At 33.1% G+C, this 19,647-nt stretch overlaps 3 protein-coding genes across 3 annotated transcripts; 1 reads left to right on the top strand and 2 right to left on the bottom strand.

Annotated features, from left to right (window-relative positions):
• Window positions 1-1,571: 1,571 nt before the first annotated feature.
• LOC111420166 (uncharacterized) lies at window positions 1,572-13,696 on the bottom strand. The gene is made up of 6 exons (XM_071197393.1): window positions 13,350-13,696; window positions 12,588-13,301; window positions 12,342-12,535; window positions 3,792-4,051; window positions 3,599-3,722; window positions 1,572-3,528 (listed from the first exon to the last, which is right to left on the bottom strand). The coding sequence occupies exons 1-6, from the start codon at window positions 13,548-13,550 to the stop codon at window positions 3,231-3,233; spliced, it is 1,791 nt and encodes a 596-aa protein (XP_071053494.1). The 5' UTR covers window positions 13,551-13,696; the 3' UTR covers window positions 1,572-3,230.
• A 20-nt stretch (window positions 13,697-13,716) lies between these two features.
• On the bottom strand, window positions 13,717-14,438 carry LOC111423132 (aaRS-interacting multifunctional protein 3). The gene is made up of 3 exons (XM_023056376.2): window positions 14,310-14,438; window positions 14,061-14,258; window positions 13,717-14,011 (listed from the first exon to the last, which is right to left on the bottom strand). Exons 1-3 carry the CDS (start codon window positions 14,394-14,396, stop codon window positions 13,748-13,750), a joined length of 549 nt encoding a protein of 182 aa, XP_022912144.1. The 5' UTR covers window positions 14,397-14,438; the 3' UTR covers window positions 13,717-13,747.
• A 126-nt stretch (window positions 14,439-14,564) lies between these two features.
• On the top strand, window positions 14,565-16,047 carry LOC111423131 (nascent polypeptide associated complex protein alpha subunit). Its single transcript, XM_023056375.2, has 3 exons — window positions 14,565-14,705; window positions 14,933-15,189; window positions 15,445-16,047. Exons 2-3 carry the CDS (start codon window positions 14,938-14,940, stop codon window positions 15,826-15,828), a joined length of 636 nt encoding a protein of 211 aa, XP_022912143.1. The 5' UTR covers window positions 14,565-14,705; window positions 14,933-14,937; the 3' UTR covers window positions 15,829-16,047.
• Window positions 16,048-19,647: the final 3,600 nt, after the last annotated feature.

Here is a 19,647-nt window from a genome sequence, read left to right as displayed (position 1 = left end):
ATTTTCTTTAATCCCAAAAATTAACTTACCTATCTTAACTGTTGAATTAGATAATATAATTAGAAAACAGCCCGAATATAACAAAATAAAGAACGACCTAATACCACATATTAAAAAGGCAGAAAAAAATATTAAAAAATATAATTTATCTCAGATTCAACAATGGAAAACTTTGAAAAACATTAAACATAAATTAAACGAAAATAATGCCACATTCACAAAAGCTGACAAAGGGGCTGGCATTGTAATATTAAATAAAGAAACATATATTAACAAAACTGAACAATTTATGTCAGAAAACCATTATGTTGAACTAGAAAAGAATCCCTTAGACACAGTTATTAGAAAGACCCGCGAAATTATAAACACATGCAGAAGTACCTTAATCGAATATTCCGCACATATTGATCCCAATAGCAAGATAGTCTCCTCTTCTTTCTTCAGTACTCTATTTATACACATGAATTCCAAAATTCCGAAACTGTACGCTCTTCCTAAATTACATAAACAAAATATGCCCATCAGGCCAATAACTTCTTTTAACAATTCACCTACTGCAAAACTAGCCAATTTCATGCTTCAATTTTTCAAAAACTTAAATTTTCAACCAAAATATACAATTTATAATACCAAACAATTTATTAATGAGATACGAGATATAGATCCTATGGGAAGATATTTGGTTTCATTTGATATAGTTAATCTTTATTCAAACATTCCCATACATCTAACTTTAAACTTAATATCTAAAATTTTTGAAAATCAAATAGATAATATAAGAAATATCAATAATCTGAATAAAATTCTTAAACACATTATCACTCAGAACTATTGCTCTTTCAATAACAAAAATTACAAAATAAATGAAGGTTTACCTATGGGTATGCCCTTATCTGGTATATTAGCAGATATATTCCTCGATCATTATGAAAGTGAATATATACTAAACAACTTGAACCCATATAAAAAACATATAGTCAAATGGTTAAGATATGTTGATGATATTTTCTGTGTTTGGGAGGGAGATCTAACCACGTTAAATGAGTTTCATAATCATATTAATCAACTTCACGATAACTTAAAATTTACCATGGAATTAGAAAGAGATAATATCTTGAACTTTTTGGATTTAGCTATAATCAAAATCGATAACACAATACATTTCGATGTGTATAGAAAACCATCTTCAATTTCTACAATAATCCCATTCGATTCAAATCATCCTTTTTCGAATAAAATGGCAAGCTTTAGATTTCTCATTAATAGACTCTTTAGTTATCCTCTTTCCACAGTAAATCAAAATAAGGAATTGAATTTCATTTTTGAATTGGCTAAAAGTAATAACTATCCTGTAAGAACCATTAACAATCTAATTAACAAAATTAAAGCACAACATGATCCTTTGTTTACGAAAGATACACATAATAAAATATACAGATCGCTTCCTTTCAATCACTTCACTTTATCGCTTAAAAAAGTCTTTTCGGAATATAATATAAACTTAACTTTCTCTAATAATAGCACTATTCTGAATCTATTATCTAATTTTCACTTTAATAAATACAACATACTTAAGGAATGTGGAGTTTATTCTATCAATTGTTATAATTGTAACAGCATATATGTGGGACAAACAGGACGAAAGCTAGAGAACAGAATAATAGAACATAAAAGTAAATGCAACTCTAACGTGTATAAACATACAGTACAAACCGGACACAAAATAAATTATGAAAATATAACACTTATTCACAAACGTGATAAAGGTTTTTGCTTAGATCTTTTGGAAGCATTAAAAATTGCAAAACACAGTAAAAATAAAAACTACATCATGTTAAATGATCAATTGGATATGAAGTTTACACCGCTTTTTCAATGTTTAAGAAATATTTGATTTTATTTTCGAAATCGCCGCAGTTTCATTTCGTTTACCTGTTTCTGTCTTGGCATGTGTTTTTTCATACAAGTTTTAAAGGTCATCCATTTTAGTGTTATTTTGTACATCGTTTGTGTAAGAACTTATGTGGTTTTGTCTTTTTACAGTTTATTTATTTATATATTATATTTTAAAGTGTAATTTCACATTTTTTAAAATGTTATTTATATGCTCTCTGTGATGTTGATTTTATTTTTTATTGACCGTAAGTTCTATAAGAATTTTAACTTTTAATTATTAAATTGTAATTAAAATATAATTTGTAGATTCGGCTGAAGATGACTAAGTAAAACTAGTCGAAACCGGTTCCGTTAAAATAAATTGAATTTGCAAGATAAGAAGTTATATTTATTTGTTTATTATTTTAATAACTAAATCAGAATCTTCAAGGAGAAAATAAATTAATTACGAATTGCTATCAAGACATAAAGACATTCATTGCTAAATTAAAATATTTTCAAAATCAACTGAAATCGAATAATGCCACACATTTCCCTCACTTAAATGATTTCGAAATGGAAAATAAACCCATTTCCGAATATTCGCATAATATTAAAGATTTGCTTGAGGAATTTGAAAAAAGATTTGCCTACCTAGAAAAATTTGAACAAATGTTCAATATTTTTAATTGTCCATTTAATATTGATGTGAATTCAGCTCCAGGTTATTTACAACTGGAACTTATCGATCTGCAGTCCAACTCAGAAATGAAATTAAGGTTTGAGGACATCAATATAGTCGACTTTTATGGAAAATATATCCAGGAAGATAAATTTCCTAATTTGAAAAAATTAGCTATGTGTATTGTGGCAGCAAACGGCACAACATATCTCTGTGAGTCATTTTTTTCTAGATTAAAATTAGTCAAAACCAAAGACCGTAACAGGCTCACCGACGCAAATTTGACGAATCAGTTACGTTGCCACAACAAAATTAGAAGTTGATATTAAAAAAATTTCAAATAAAATAAATAAACAAGTTTCACATTAAATATCTGTTGTAATTTACTGAAATATCTATATATTATTGTGTATATCTGTGTACATGCTAGTTTGTGTATACGTATCTCATTTGAGCGCGAGTGTGCGCTAGAATTGAAATTTTCTTGTTCAGGTGGGTGGCGGCCCAGTGCAATTTGGGTTGGACATGGCTGCTCTAAAGTAAGACCACCAGTTTTATGGTATTTTAAAATTAATTTATAATTCATTATATCATTTGTATTATGTTACATTGTTAGTTTTATTTTCCTTACTCTCACTTTGATAAATAATTATTAAACATTTTAAATGATAAGCTAATTTGTAAGCTTTCTTAGATGATCTTTGTAGTCATATGTAAATAATTTAATGCCAAGAAATCCTCCAGATTTGCGATTACCATTCTTCAATTCTCTTTTATAGTAAATTCCCATTCCGTGTAAAGGACTACTTGAAACAACTTCTTGAGCGTCAAAAAATGGGACGGTAGTTTGTGCAAAATCCGTTTCAAAAGAAGAGTGTGTAAATGATACAAACTGATTATCTCCTCTGCTTACAATCTTTGAGGTACCTCCATCTCTTGGTATATCAGAATTATTAATTTCGATTTCGTTGCTATTGTTTGTACAAATAATTAAAATACATAAATAAATATTAAAAGCAATAAAATAAATTATTTGCTTACCTCGGCCAGCTGTTAACATCGTACCAACCGCTTCCATTTGCAATGAGGGCTCCGCTCTTTAAATCAAAACGAGTACAACGAATTTGCAGTAAAAGAAAACCCTGCCATTCGTGAAATCTCACTCCTAAAAAATAAATTAAACTAATATAAAATATAATTGTGTAATTTTTTTAAATTAAAAAATTGTGCGTACCTGTCAATACATAATTTTCAATATTTATATATTTATCATCAACGTGTGATAATTTAGCAGCTCCTAAATGTATTGATCTTTTATTCATAGATATTTGTATAAAATCTTGGTTTTGATGTATCAATCGATCGTTGTATTTAAAATTTTCAATCTTTACCCATCGAGTCTCATTAATTGTTAAATACGGACCTAAAATTCCTTCTTTTATTTGTATATGTATAAGATTGTTATGTTTTTGAAATCGCGCCCCTACAATTATTCTACAAAACCAAAAATAATTTCAATTAATATAATTATTTATGCACACCCATATAATAACACAAGCATTAATGAGGTGGCCAAATGCAGGTTGCAAAAATGGGAAAAGTCCTTGAAGCTCGAGCAGACTACATCACACCTACTTTCTTAAACAGGCCACACTTCGGCATTGAAACGATACTCCAGAGCAACTTAAGCACAGCCAAAACGCTGACCATCTACACTGATGGATCAAAGAAGGCTGGAGACTCTGGAGAGGGAATTTTTTCGCACGATCTCTAGCTACACCTTTCCGCCAATGTCAAAAGTTGGCAGAAACGTTGTAATCTGCATCAATAGCAGACTGGCTATATGACTATATGACAGGTTGGTGAAACGGGCAACTAAGAATCTCCCCTGAACCGTTTGTACCTCTAACTTTTAATACAGCACCAAAGCTGATCAACTCCATCTCCCAGGGAGCTTTTTGCGATAGATGGGATGAGACTGCAGTAAGTGTTTTTGAGATCTACTCAGTTCCTGGGAAAATCAAAAAGTGACTAACCCACTTCCTGACCGGACACTGCAGATTACGTAAGCACATGTTCCACATGAAGCTGACAAATACCTCTGTAGAGCGTGTGAAATAGAAGACGAGACGGTAAGCCATATTGTTTGTGACTGTCCCAACCTCGCATACTTAAGCGAATCCATTTTTAGCATACCATGGCCCCAAATTTCGGATATAAAGCGGCCCTGACACAATCAATAATATTGACAATACAACTATTTCAATACTTCACTACCTTACACGATCAATATTATTGTCAATACTTCTGACAATAAGTTTGCTCAATAAGTTACCTTTTTACCACGAACAGAATAAATCTACGTAGTTTTACTCGGTTATTTGCCGGTATTTCTCTTCCAAATATGGATAATCGTACAAAAAAAGCTTGCATAGCTATTATTTTGGCGCTTGGAACTACTCGTCGAGTGAAACGCAAACATTGGATAAAAGAATGGTTGAAGAAGAGAGATAAATATTCTCATCTAGTACTGTTGCAAGAAATCAGGCTCTGCGATGTTGATGATTTCAGGAAATACTTTCGAATGGATGAAAGTACCTTTAACAAACTGTTAGAGATGGTTGAAGCATTTTTGAAAAGACGGGATAGCAATATGAGAGAAAGTATAAGTGTTAGGGAAAGATTAGCCTTAACCCTGAGGTATTTGGCCAAAGGAAGACATTTTGAAGGCTTGAAGTTTTTTGTCATGATGTCCCCAGCAACTATCAGCAAAGCTATAATAGAAACCTTTTTAATGCGTCCACATTTTTCTATTACATTCTGTGGCGAACATCTGGACGCCAGAGAACTTTTTAAACCGTTCAAAAAAATCTCTCTCCGGTCATCTGGGCAGGACACCCTTTTGGTCCAGGCAAAGGGTTCCCGGAAAACTTTCACCGGAGATATTACTGGACGCTCTCCGTGGCGAACATCTGGACGCCAGAATGCGTTCGAAACAATTCAGAAGAACTCTCTCCGTACATCTGGACAGCAGATCCTTTTGGTCCAGATAAGGACTCGAAGAGAACTTTCACCGGGGATGTTACTGGACTCGGGGATAAAAGGAACGAGGATCGGCCCGGAGAGTTCAGTCAGTTACCACCAGTTACCATCACTTATCAGTTAGCAGTTACCATCGGCAGATCAGTCAGCAGTTACCCTTTTCGCTTCCGCACTTACATTATTGTTATTATTGTTGTAAATAAAATTTTGTTGTTGAAGACATTGGTTTTCCTAAAACTTCCTCTCGCTACTATCAAAGCATTAGCCCCGCACATTCTATAGATTTGAGGAATTCAATACGCAACTTTTTTGTCTCTTGACATTTTCTCCTAAAATTGTTAGTTTGATCACAAAAAAATAAAATAATACACAGTCTCAAGTGAATTAATTCAGAAGTCAAAGAAAAGAAGTTATGTCAAGTTGATCTCAGCATTATTTGACTTTTTATGATCAAACTAACAATTTGTTAGTTGTAAAATGTCAAGACATAAGAAAGTTACAGATTTTTTCCCTTACAATTTAGAAACATCCTGTATATGTCCTACAGGACTACATGGAGTAGTTCGTATTGGTCGATGAAATTACGAAGAGCATCTTGTTCATCATCACGAGAACTGGATGAACCAACAGTATCTCCATCGTGTTGAACATCAACAACGTCAGTTAATGGGTCGGTCATTTTCACCACTTCTTCAACTGAGTGTAATGTAGAAAATAAGAATTAAACCTGTTTTCAAATCAACTGGGTTAAAATAACATATGTTTCTTTAGTGTGTTGATAGACATGTTTTGTTATTGTTACAATTAAATAATAGTATATTAAAAAACAAGTTTCGTAAAACACGTTTGAAATGCACGAATTCAAGTTGAAAAACGAGTGGCGAAGCCACGAGTTTTTTAATGAATGAGTGCTTTAAGTCTTATGAAACGTGTTTTTTATGCTATTTTTTGTAATTCGCGTTTTTATCCTTTTTTTTCTCAAATATAAAATAAATTTTGTCAATGTAGGGAAATATGTAGCAGTTGGTAAGACCGTAACACTTGAAAATAGAAATTGGAATTGACAATTAGAAACTATCAAAACACAAAATGTATTCACCTGACAAAAATGTTTCATGTACAGGGTGTCCAAATTTCGATGGGTTTGCAGGGTATCTCAGTTATTATGAAAGATAGAAAGTTGCGGTTTTCGCGAACCTGAGCTACTTTTTTGTGAAACTTACAATGCCACAAACCAAATTTTCATAGACCTCTTCGTTTTTGATATACAGGGAGTATTTCAAGATGTACGATTTTCAGACACCCCCCGTATCTCGGCTATCCGGAAACTTAGTAAAAAAGTAAAACGGGTTCTAATAGATTTTTTCACGTAGAATCCAATGATGCACGTAGAATTTTTCTAGACATCACGGTTTTTGAGTTATAAACACAACTTAGGTTTTTTTTAAATGGAACCACTTATATTTTGTTTTTTTATTGAACTAGAACTTTTTCAAGCTTTTCAATGATATATAATACCCTATACTTACCTTCATAATTAACCTCGAAATTAAAAAAACCACATTATTTTATAAGTAGGCTATGATAAATTAAGTGATCGCGTTGCTAGGATACCAGAATAAACAAAGAATTTTGAAAATTCTATAATATTAATTATTGACTTATTAAAAAAATGTATCTATTAAATTTTGTTTGCTAAAAACGAAAAATTATTAAAAACTAAGCATTATGCAAATATGGCTTCAAGTTACAAGAATTGTTCAAAGTTGTTACCATTTTGATGCACACATTGTTCACAAAGTTCAGTAATGCGTTTAATTGCATTTAGAATAGTTATGGGATGTTGCTGTAAATGTGAAAAAGCATCAGTTACAGCAATTTTCAATTCCAATTTTGTTCGATTCTGGGTACTATATACCCGATTCTTGATATATCCCCATAAAAAGAAGTCCAAAATAGATAAATCAGGTGATCTTGCTGGCCATCGCGTTGGACCATGTGTGCCTATCCACCTACCAAGAAATTCTGCAATTAGGTAGCGACTCACTAACTGCACATTATGAGCGGGAGCTCCGTCCTGCTGAAAATAAATATTATTTAGCCGAATAAGAGGAATATCATCCAAAATCTCTGGCGAAGCCTCTTGCAAGATGGCCAAATAGCGATTAGCGCAAAGGTTTCCTTCACATATTTTGTAAACAATTCGTGGCCCAATAATAAAACATGCCACGCTAAAACCAAATTTTCCTTGACGCTCCCGCTCAATTACAATATGTTGGTTTTCTTGATGCCAATGCTTGTTATTATGACGATTATAGATTCCTGTGCTGGTAAAATATGCCTCATCAGACCATATAATAGAGGAACTAAATTCAATATTACTTTGTGCATGGTTCAAATACCAGTTACAGAATTCCAAACGTCGTTCGGCATCTCCCGGATGTAAGTGGTGAACTATTTGTTCTTTGTAGGGTTTATATTTATACTTTTTTAGAATCGCATAGGCAGTCGATTTTTTAATTCCAACTTGACATTCAATTTCCCTACATGATGTTTTAGGCGCGGCTTCCACACATCCTAACACGGTAATTTCATTGTTATTCCGATTTTCGTTATTATATTTTTTTGGCCTGGGCATCAAAAAACTTCCATAATTGATCAAATTACGCTTTATTCGCAAAAACTAAATTTGGTTGCGCTCTTTCTGGATATCTGAAGTGAAACAATCTGCTAATAAAATGTTATTGCTGATAAATGTTGCATTCTACCTATTTATGTATAGGTTTGTTCCAACCAGCGGTTTGACTCGACGTGGACTCGTCAAATGCAATCGCACAGTTAAATAATGCAATGAAATCCGCTGAAATGTGACGACATTACTTGACATGTGCGATTGCATTTGACGAGTAACGGACGAGTCCGACCGCTTGTTGGAACAAACCTTATAATTCAGCAGCTTGATTAACATTTTCATATTGCATGAATGTAACATGCTAGCATGTCATAATTTTCATAGCGCTCCATCATTTCAAGAAAAAGATAATTAAGTTAAGTTAATTAAAGGTAATTAAGTAACACACGACTTATTGTTAGCACAAAATTCAAAATTAAGTTTGACAATAATTAACTATATTTACTTTGTTTATTCCGGTATCCTCACTTAATAGACAACCTAAGCCTTGACGTAACAGAGATGGGCGGAGCTTATATCGACTCCAAACATTTTCATAGCTAAGTGTGTTGCTAACGGTAAATCACCATATGCAATTTTTCAAATTAGTGTTAAAATAAAATAAACTAAGTGACTTTTTATGACATTTTTATTACGGTTTATCATTAGCAACTGTGGTTAGCAACGAAATTGTTTGGAGTCGATATAAGCTCCGCCCATCTCTGTGACGTCAGGTTAGGCAGTCTATTTATCATTGCCTACTTATAAAATAATGTATTTTATTCAATTTCGAGGTTAATTATAAAGGTAAGTATAGAGTATTATACAGGGTGATTCATAAGTAATGGGCCAAATTGTAAATGTACGTTCAGGAGGCCAAAATAATAATATTTTCATTAACAATAATGGGTCTTAGTCTGCTCCTTACTGAGATACAGGATGTTAAAGCGAAAAAAATAAAATAGATTTTTGTTAATAGATCAGCTACTTTTCTACATAATGACTCATAGTTGACTTATAGTTTTTGTAAGGGTAAACAATAATGTGTGAGAGGATTTGAGTTAACTCGTAGATGTCGCCACATGCGCCATATGAATTAGATGAAATCAGCTACAAATTTTTTATCGCTCATTATTTTACAACATACTTGTTTAATTTGGATAGCCCCATCATTTCTGTAGAAAAAAGCTATACTTCTTTGATCTTGAAAATATTAACGATTTTCGAGATATTTGAATTTTACTAATTCACTACACTACATTTCACGGTGGTCGACGTAGCATTAATCTGTTAAGACACAAGCATGGCATGGAATGTTGACATTTACCTAACCGTAATTGATAATTGATAACAATATTAAACTGAAACCATAAAAAAATTACGTAATAAAACAATTTATTGTACGCCAGTTAATAAAACGAAATACAACATTAGAACAGACTTGAACTAAGACCACTTACGACAACTGTTATCAAAACCTACATGTTAATGTTGTGCGAAGTTAAATTAAATTTAAGCTTAATTATGAGCTACTGCAAAAGGTTTTCAACATGACCACCACCAGCATTTATACACGCATTTAACCGTTTGGTTAAGGATTGTCTGACTTTAAAAAATGTAGCAGGATTATTTCGTATTGAATTGGCTGCATCTTGAATTCTATTCCATAACTCGTCTCGTGTATTTATAGTAGGTTCAGCATAGACCATTGATTTCATGTAACCCCACACATGGTGGCCACTGAAATTCACTACCACGTCCAATCCAACGGTGAGGGAATGTTTCATTCAGATGTTCGCGCACAGCACGTGAAAAATGTGGAGGAGCACCGTCTTGCATGAACCACATATTTCTTCTTAGTTGTAATGGAAGATCTCCCAAGAGGTCGACTAAGTCATTATTTAAAAAAATTAAATATGACTCTCCATTTAAATTAGGAGGTAATTCAACTGGGCCCAGTAATGTATTGCCTATTACACCGCACCACACATTTATTTTAAACTCGTGCTGGAAATGTCTATCTTTTTTTAAACGAGGGTTTTCGGTTTCCCAGGCATAACTATTTCGCCAATTAAAAACTCCGCGTCTGGTAAAGGTTATTTAGGAATGTTGGATTATTATTCAATTTTCCTTTTAGCCACTGACAAAATTGAACTCTGATTCGATAATCTGTTGGAAGTAAATTTTGCACAGGTATAAAATGATAGGGATATAAATTTTCCTTGTGTAAAATTCTAGTCACGGATGATTGGCTTATTCCAGTTGCTGCAGACAATCGACGAGTTTCAAAATTTCATCTTCTTGCTGCGGAGTGATAATCTTAGGACGTCCTGTATGATATTTTGGACGAAATGAACCTGTTTCACCCAATCGATTATAAATATTTTGAAATATCTTCCGGTTTGGCTGCCTTCTGTAAGGGTACATTTCACGATATTTTCTGGATGCTGCTTGCCCAGAAAAACGTTCTTGTGCGTAAACGCATAACATGTCTCTCATTTCTTCGTTTGAAAAGTGATTATGTCTCGGCATTTTGATTTATGTTAGGACAAGAATGAATCAGTTTACTTAACAATAAAATGTTTTAAACTATTCATTAAACGTAAAAACTCATTGACGTTTCATAATTCATATGGCGCATGTGGCGACATCTACGAGTTAACTCAAATCCTCTCACACATTATTGTTTACCCTTACAAAAACTATAAGTCAACTATGAGTCATTATGTAGAAAAGTAGCTGATCTATTAACAAAAATCTATTTTATTTTTTTCGCTTTAACATCCTGTATCTCAGTAAGGAGCAGACGTACATTTACAATTTGGCCCATTACTTATGAATCACCCTGTATATCATTGAAAAGCTTGAAAAAAATCCAGTTCAATAAAAAAATAAAATATAGGTGGTTCCATTTAAAAAAACCTAAGTTGTGATTATAACTCAAAAACCGTGATGACTAGAAAAATTCTACGTGCACCATTGGATTCTCCGTGAAAAAATCTATTAGAACCAGTTTTTACTTTTTTACTAAGTTTCCGGATAGCCGAGATACGGGGGGTGTCTGAAAATCGTAAATTTTGAAATACTCCCTGTATATCAAAAACGAAGAGGTCTATGAAAATTTGGTTTGCGGCATTGTAAGTTTCACAAAAAAGTAGCTCAGGTTCGCGAAAACCGCAACTTTCTATCTTTCATAATAACTGAGATATCCTGCAAACCCATCGAAATTTGGACACCCTGTACACCTCCCAAAATAAGAGAAATTGCTCAGAGTCAATGTCCTCATTATTGTGAACCTTGTATTCGATGCTAAGAACGTATTTAAACATCCATAGACAAAAATTGTCACATTGACAACTAGAAAAATTAATGACCCAATGTCACCAACTCGAACTGGTACCATAAAATGTTACTAAAATCTCATAACAGCACCGGATGCTGTAAGGAGTCTCATTACAGCACCCGTTTGAGTACTGTTATAGCTTCCATTACCGTAGCGAATTACAAAAAAGTATTTAATTTTGAAAGTTGAGTTTATTACAGGCTTAGGAGTTGAGGCGCTAACCCTACACGGTCAATAGTATTGTCAATATCCCCTCCAATTTTCAATATTGATGTCTGAAAATCTGAAAATCCGGACTTTTATCAATACTCCATCAATATTTACCGTCAATAAAATTTTTCACCTTACATGGTCAATATTATTGTCAATATGCTAAGGTATTGTCAATATTATTGATCGTGTAAGGGCCACTTAAAGAATATACCCTTCTGTTCTATATTAACGTTCATTAAAACCTTGAACTGGTTTTCTGACCCCTGAATCAACTGTGAAATGTGGGGATGTACAAAGAGCACGCTGGGGCCAAAGTACTGTGAAGGAATTCACCCCCACGTGAAGCTACATACATACAATAACACAAGCCAATTCTAAAGTAATATTAGTAAATATTAAGCATAGTTTAAATTTACGTATACATTTGATTTACAAGCAAATTTGCTGAAGTCTTCTCTATGAGTAATGCTTCAATTTTAAACGGCATCATAAGTACATAAATATCTAAACTATACCTGTTTTTATCGATGGTGGAAGTAACAGATCTAAGACTTATATATTTAGCTGAATATCTTTTGTAATACATTGTACATACACAGTAAGAACAGCCCTTGTTTGTTGTAAATGTTTGTTCTTTTTGAGTACAACCACTATTATCACCATAAATTTGATTGCCAAATTTTGAATATTTGTATATTCTTGGAAATGTCTAAAAGAAATACAATTAATAAGTAAAATTAAGTAATTAATATATTATCTACATCTCGACAAGTCGTTAATGTTGGAGACACTTCATGACAATTAAGTAACTGTGTTCTATGGTAGGTATCAACGATGGATTTACAATTGAAAGCCATTTCATTAAATTGTTGACCACAATCATTTTTTATGGACGTTACGTTTTTGTAATCAATACATTCGTTCTTACAATTAAATGGATACATGTGTTTTTCATAAACAATAACAGCTTGTAGAAATTTTTCAATTTCTATGTAGGTTTTCCCTTTTTTATGGTTAGCGGGGTCCTGTCTCCATATATCATCAGGTATGTTACCCAAGGATAATAAAATATTATTATACTTAGCTACAGGCGGAAGTTTTAAAGGTATGCTGGAATTATTTGTAGTAAATTCAAACAAACTCGTCAAAATAAGACCCTTTATATCTGTTAAAGTTAAATATTGATAAAGGATAAAACACAATTCATGTTTAGAATATTGTTCCAAAGTCGTTTTATCGATTTTTTCTAAAAATGAATAAAAATACGTTTGTTTGTTAGTTTTGTTACGGAAATCTTGTAGGATTCTCGTGTAATTAAACCGCTTTATTCCGTCTTTAAAGTTGTTTTCATTATATCTTTTCTTGGAATTAATGTTAATAGTAGTGTTATAAATACTTTCAAAATGGTTTCGAATATTATTATTTAATTTGTTACTGTTTATTATAAAATCATAATTCAAAACATCTTGTTCTACCTAAAATTATGTCTAAATAAAAACATCATTTATATTCATAAAATGTACCTTTTTTAAACGGATTAAAAACGGTTTGTAATCATGTAAAATTAATCTAATATCGTGACGTAACGTATCATTATTTGAAACGCTTTTAACTATTTCTGAGTGTAATTTTAAGAACTCTATTCTTAAATTTTCAACAATTAACAAATGATAACATCCACCACTAACAAACAGTAATGAAATCACTAATAAAACTGACCTCATTTTACCACATCTAACTTCGAACTGATTTGATAAGATAAAACAGATTTATTAAACAGGATACATTAGCTAATATAACCTCTATCAGTAGATGATAAAAACCTTTTTTTAAAGATAGATGTTAAAAAACTATTTTCTAGTCAGTGGTCAGAAAAACATATTTACAAAATTCTATATGTAATCATGTTTTATTAATTAAATTAAAAATTATAAATATATTTTTGGTTTAGCATGTCACCACATGAAGCCAAATTAGTATTAAATAAAATGATGGAATTTTTTTGTCTTAGTTCTCGATTTTCTTGTATATTATCTAACCATCTAAATACATTAAGAAACCTAACTTGTTCCAAATGAGATATCTCTGATAGAGTATCAAAAAGTAAATAATAAAGTATGATATCTGCAATGGTCATTTTAGTACCACAAAGGTAGGTATTTACCGCTAGCCATCCATGGATATGCTAAAAAAAGGATATTAATGCAAATATAACTCATAATTTTTATGGTTACCGGTAATATTTCATTCACAATTTGTTGTAAATTAGAACCAATTATATAAACACTCGCATATTCAATAAATTGATAAACCTGGGCTTGTTCATACTCGGTTTTTCCCAATAGTTCTTCCTTACTAGCTTCTTTAAGATAAATTTTAAGAATGTTAAACAAACTTTTAGAAGAAGTGTTATTGATTGTTCTAACTGGAACCTACAACGTTATTTAATTAATAAATATAAAAATCAAATTTATAATACTAACTCCAAATTGATCTAAAGTAATTTTTCCACATGGTACATTTAGATAAGTTGCAACTTGTGTTAAAAATTTATTAATTTTTGAAGACATTCTAAGCAAATTTAACACGTTTTTGACAACTTAATTGACAGATATTTAACTATCTTCACTCATGTTCTCTTTAAAAATAAAAAAAAAATATATATTAAATTTTCTGTCTTAATGTTTCAATATTAAAACATTTTCTTGATTTAAGCATTTTTTAAATATATAATATCAATAAATTTGTTTAAAATCAACACAAAAATAAAGTTAAAAAGTACATAGATGTCTCTGTAAAATTGGTCTAACTTCACGCCAAATCAAACATAACCTTTCCTGTCAATCGGGTAATTCTCTCTTCTAGTTTGTTGAATTCAAGTAAGTTATTCATAAATATTTAAGTCATCTCTTTTTGTTACATCATGATATTACAAAACCCAACATCAACAAATTCACCTAATTCAATTCAGATCCCTATTTCTTTCCGTACGAATCTAAATCGTTATTAAAAAAACCAACTCTTGAAAACGATCTTCCCAAAGGCAAAATTTAAAACCTAAAAAATAATTCGAACACGTGCGAATATAAAACATTATTTATTGTAGATAGAATGCCAGAAATGACCGAAATTGAGAAACCTGCAGTTGCGGAACCCAAACCCGACCACAGCTCAGAATCAACGCAGAGTGATACCGACGATGAAATTCCCGAATTAGAAGATGCCGGGAATGGAACTGCCGGTACGGCCGCTTTTACCGGGGCTGCCGCTGCCGGCCTTCCCATGGAAATGGTTTCAAAAGCCAAGCAATCTCGAGGGGAAAAGAAAGCGCGGAAAATAATGTCTAAATTAGGATTAAAATTGGTAAGAAAATAAGTTGATTTAGAAACTTATCTTGTGGTGTAAAATTTGTGATAATAAAAGTTTGTGGTAGTAAATAATATGATAAAACGTAATAGTAGTATTTTTATGATGATTTCACCAAGGTTTCGCATATAAATTTTTGTCTGAAAAAAAATCTTGACGAATTTCTTGGCAGACTGAGGCAATGTTAAAATAAATTAATCCACCATAAGAACTAACTATGTGATTTTAATTTACATATATTTTATTTTTAAGATAACTGGAGTAAACAGAGTGACAATTCGTAAATCAAAAAATATTTTGTTTGTTATAAACAAACCGGATGTCTACAAAAATCCAGTTAGCGACACCTATATTATTTTTGGTGAAGCAAAAATTGAAGATCTTTCACAACAGGCGCAAGTGGCCGCTGCTGAGAAATTCAAGGAAGCAGCAGCTGAAGGAGCAGCAAGTAACGCCACAACATCTGTACCACCTATAACAGAAGAATCTGATGAAGAAGTGGATGATACCGGCGTTGAGGATAAGGACATTGAGCTGGTAATGACGCAGGCGAATGTCAGTCGTCCGAAGGCTGTTAAAGCGCTGAAGAATAACCAAAATGATATAGTAAATGCCATCATGGAACTGACAATGTGATGAGATGAGAGCAAAAATTGTTGCATAATTATTCTTTTTTGCTTTTAATTTTTTTTTGTCGTATTTGGTTTTCCTTGGTGTCTTGAAAACCAAAATAATTTCATTGGAGTCAGTTTCTGGCATCTCATTTTAATTTTTTGAAACACTCTAAGTGTATATATTTACATTTGTAATAATAATTAAAAAGGAAAAAAAATAAAGTACCGTTTAGTCATTTTATATGTTACTTTTGTAACCCTTTACCACAAACACCATATTGATCCAAGGTCCACTGACTAAACATACTGCATAAGATTATCCAACTCGTTATGAACGTATCGCCCCCCAAAGGCCTTGCTGTGACGTCATTGGAAGAATAGAAATGACATTTCTGTTATTATTTAAGGACAGTAGAATCTAACAGGACTCCTACATACATTGTTTTGTAGCCCACTACGGGTTGGTTGTCCGCACTTTACGTCACACTATTTGCCACGCCTAGTTAACTGTCATTAAGTTATAAGTACAGGGTGGTTCAAATTCGATGTCCGAATAGGCTAACTCGAAAACTATAAGAGTTAGAAGAAAAGCAATTGACATGTCATGATCTCGGTTTTCGAGAAACTGCTAATGCCGAAAACCTCATAGCGCTAATACCTGCAAATGTAATTATCTTGGCTATTATTATAGGTGGAGTATTATAACTAAGAGATTATACGGACACTTTTTTACAGAGAATTTGATGACGTAGTCAAAAAAATGTTGTCGGTTTTAGATTTTGAGATATCACAATTCTCGTTTTTTTAAATGGAAACAACCACTGATTATTTGCTTAATAAATTCGTTATTTTTTTCTGATTACAAAAATATAGGGTTTGACAGGTTTATTTCTTATTGTTTTAGAATAAAACTAAAAATAAACTTTTTTTTTTAGTGTCGTCAAAGAAATTAAATTTACAGTTTTCTGTAAATTATGGTTCTATAACTAAAAATTAAAAAAATGGAAATCCCATGGCTGCTCCTTCGAACTGCTCGTAAAATTCTCCCTTTCAGCTGAAGTACGTCGATGATTGACCCGAAACATTCTGGTTCTAGGTCTAGTGTTAGTTTTAGTTTTAATTGTTATGCAGCGCTACACCAAAAACTAGAATCATTCGGGTTTAGCCGTCGTTAGAGGCGTACGACTAGACCCAAATGATACGTCTGAAAATGCATTTTTATTGAAGTAGAACTAGAAAGTTTCAGATTTAGCCGTGCGGCTGAAACAGCTAGCTAGTTTTAATTGTTATGCAGTGCTAGACCAAGACCTAGAATAATTCGGGTTTAGCCGTCTTTAGAGACGTACGGCTAAACCCAAATGATTCTAGGTATAGTGTTAGTTCCAAAGAAATTGTATAACTAGAAGCAGCATTGCCTATCCCCGCCCGTATACGAGATTGAAGCCAACGTTCGAGTGTTTGTTTTGGTTTTGGTCGCATTGACAGTGGCGTGTATAGTTTCGGCAAAATCAGACTTACACAGTGGCGTACATGAAGAAATGTATATTATCATTATTTTTTTTTATTGAGCAGGTTTTTCAAAATTTGATGTGCAATTTAATAATAATAATAAATAAATTTATTGCCATAATAAGAAACAAAAAATACAAATTAAAGAAAATGTATACATTTAACTTAATACATAAATACAGGCAAAAGGGTCGATTTATCGCGTAAGCGATATCTTCCAAACAACCCAATCAATCAGCAGTATACTAAGTTATATAGAAAAACAATAAATGAACGGAAAGCTGCTATGCTAAACTTATGGTCACCAAAAACGGTGCATAATGATAGTTGCTGGAATAAAAGAAGAAGAGAAGAGAAGAAAAGGGAGAAGAAAAAGTTTTCAGGAAGATACTTGAAGAGCCAATAAATGACGTTTTAGGTGGTTTTTAAATGTTACAAGGTGAGGAATATTACGGATCTCAGTAGGCAGACTATTCCAAAGGGTTACTGCCTGCACAGCAAACGATTTATGGTAAATCTCGGTACTATGGGTCGGGAACATAAGCACAGAATCTAACTGAGATCTAGTAGGTAAACCATGCGACGACAAGCGTTGAAATATACAATACAATAACCTTGGGGTTTGATTGTGAAGAACAGTATATAACATAGTTAATATACGAAACGATCTACGGTTCTGACAGCTTAATATCTGCAAATAATTACGGTATGGGGTTATGTGTTGAGATCTCTCGAGATCAAAGATATACCGTATGCAGTTGTTTTGAAGTCTTTGCAATTTGTTTCGTAGTGTTACCGAAAGATCAGGATATGCCGTGTCAGCATAATCAATATGGGGGAAAATCAGGGAAAAACAAAGATTACGACGGATCATGGGAGGAAGGAAGCAACGGAGACTTTTCAGTGAGTGGAAACAATGATAGACCTTTCTGCAGACGGATTGAATTTGAGGTTTCCAGGACATTGTAGAATCCATAACCACCCCAAGGTTTCTAACCGTGTCTGACAGCTGAATAATGTTTCCGTCAAGCATTAAGTGAATGGATGAAAAATTATTCAGCTTTGCCAGTAAAGGTCGACTGCCAAACGCAATTGCTTGAGTTTTAGCAGTATTTAATTTAAGGCCATAACGTTTGGACCAATCCAAAATATTGGAAAGGTCATGATTAAGACGTGCAATTGCTTCCGGAAAATCATCAATAGTTGTCGTAGTGTAAATTTGGAGGTCATCAGCATACACATGATAATTACAAGAAATACAGTGAGTGACGGCATTAATAAAAATCGAAAAGAGCAACGGACCCAACACACTACCCTGGGGTACACCACATTTAATATCACAAGCAGACGAGAGCGCAGAATCAGTACGCACACACAAGGAACGACAGGAAAAGTAAGATTGAAACCAAGATAAACATGAAGAGGTAAATCCAAGGGCAGCTAGTGACGCCAACAAAAGATCGTGATCAACCGAATCGAACGCCTTGCTGAAATCAAGTAATACAAGGATGGTAACACAACGTTTGTCGCAAGCATACCTAATATCATCTGTAATCTTAATAAGCGCTGTTGTCGTGCTATGACCCTTACGAAAACCCGATTGAAAGTCGTTGTGCAAGTTAAATTCTTGTAAATACTCTTGAACTTGTAGATAAACAAGGCGCTCGAGAGCTTTAGATAAAACAGATAAAATGGAGATAGGGCGAAAATCATTTAAACTTGAGGGACTCTTGGATTTAGGTATAGGGACAACATGAGCAACCTTCCAGATTGAAGGAAATGAGGATCGTTCAATGGAGAAGTTAAAAATGTGGGTAATAGGAGTAAGAACAATATCCAATATAGGAAGAAGAAGTTTGAGACCAACTCCATCAGCTCCCACACTCGTAGACCTCGAGTGATTCAAGGCATCGCGGACTTCTGACGCTGTGACCAGGACAAAGGAGAAAGAGGAGGATTTAGATGAGGCAAGAATTTCAGAAATAGTTGTCATCCTAGTCCCACCGCTAATGAGCAAAGGTGGGTCAGCAAAAAACCTCGCCAATGAATCCACATCACAAGCAGCCCGAACAGAGGGAGACTCAACCGCCCCTAAGGAACGCATCAACCTCCAAAACGTCCTCGGATTAGCATTGGATAGTCTCTGGTAGAAATACAATTTTTTGGCATTTCTACATTGGTGATTGCAACGGTTACGCAAGATCCTATAGTTTTCACGATTAATAGTATTTGGAATACGTTTAAATAATAGCTTTGCACGATTACGCTCCCTCATCAGTGATCTTATCTCATCACTTAACCAGGGTGCGGGCGGATGTCTCACCCTACGTCG

This window comes from Onthophagus taurus, chromosome 7 (genome assembly GCF_036711975.1).
Source record: "Onthophagus taurus isolate NC chromosome 7, IU_Otau_3.0, whole genome shotgun sequence".
In the NCBI taxonomy this organism is placed as follows: Eukaryota; Metazoa; Arthropoda; class Insecta; order Coleoptera; family Scarabaeidae; genus Onthophagus; species Onthophagus taurus.
The sequence above is the reverse complement of the archived record's forward strand: the minus strand, read 5'-3'. Positions and strand labels throughout refer to the sequence as shown.

Excerpts from the sequence above, each read along its gene's own strand:
- LOC111420166 (XM_071197393.1), bottom strand. The coding sequence starts at position 13,550 with ATGAGGTCAGTTTTATTAGTGATTTCATTACTGTTTGTTAGTGGTGGA. Across the intron at positions 13,302-13,349 it reads TTTTAATCCGTTTAAAAAAG|GTAGAACAAGATGTTTTGAA; the intron begins GTACATTTTATG and ends ACATAATTTTAG. Across the intron at positions 3,529-3,598 it reads GATGTTAACAGCTGGCCGAG|CAACGAAATCGAAATTAATA; the intron begins GTAAGCAAATAA and ends TACAAACAATAG.
- LOC111423132 (XM_023056376.2), bottom strand. The coding sequence starts at position 14,396 with ATGTCTTCAAAAATTAATAAATTTTTAACACAAGTTGCAACTTATCTA. Across the intron at positions 14,259-14,309 it reads TTACTTTAGATCAATTTGGA|GTTCCAGTTAGAACAATCAA; the intron begins GTTAGTATTATA and ends ATAACGTTGTAG. Across the intron at positions 14,012-14,060 it reads TTGTGAATGAAATATTACCG|CATATCCATGGATGGCTAGC; the intron begins GTAACCATAAAA and ends TCCTTTTTTTAG.
- LOC111423131 (XM_023056375.2), top strand. The coding sequence starts at position 14,938 with ATGCCAGAAATGACCGAAATTGAGAAACCTGCAGTTGCGGAACCCAAA. Across the intron at positions 15,190-15,444 it reads CTAAATTAGGATTAAAATTG|ATAACTGGAGTAAACAGAGT; the intron begins GTAAGAAAATAA and ends TTTATTTTTAAG.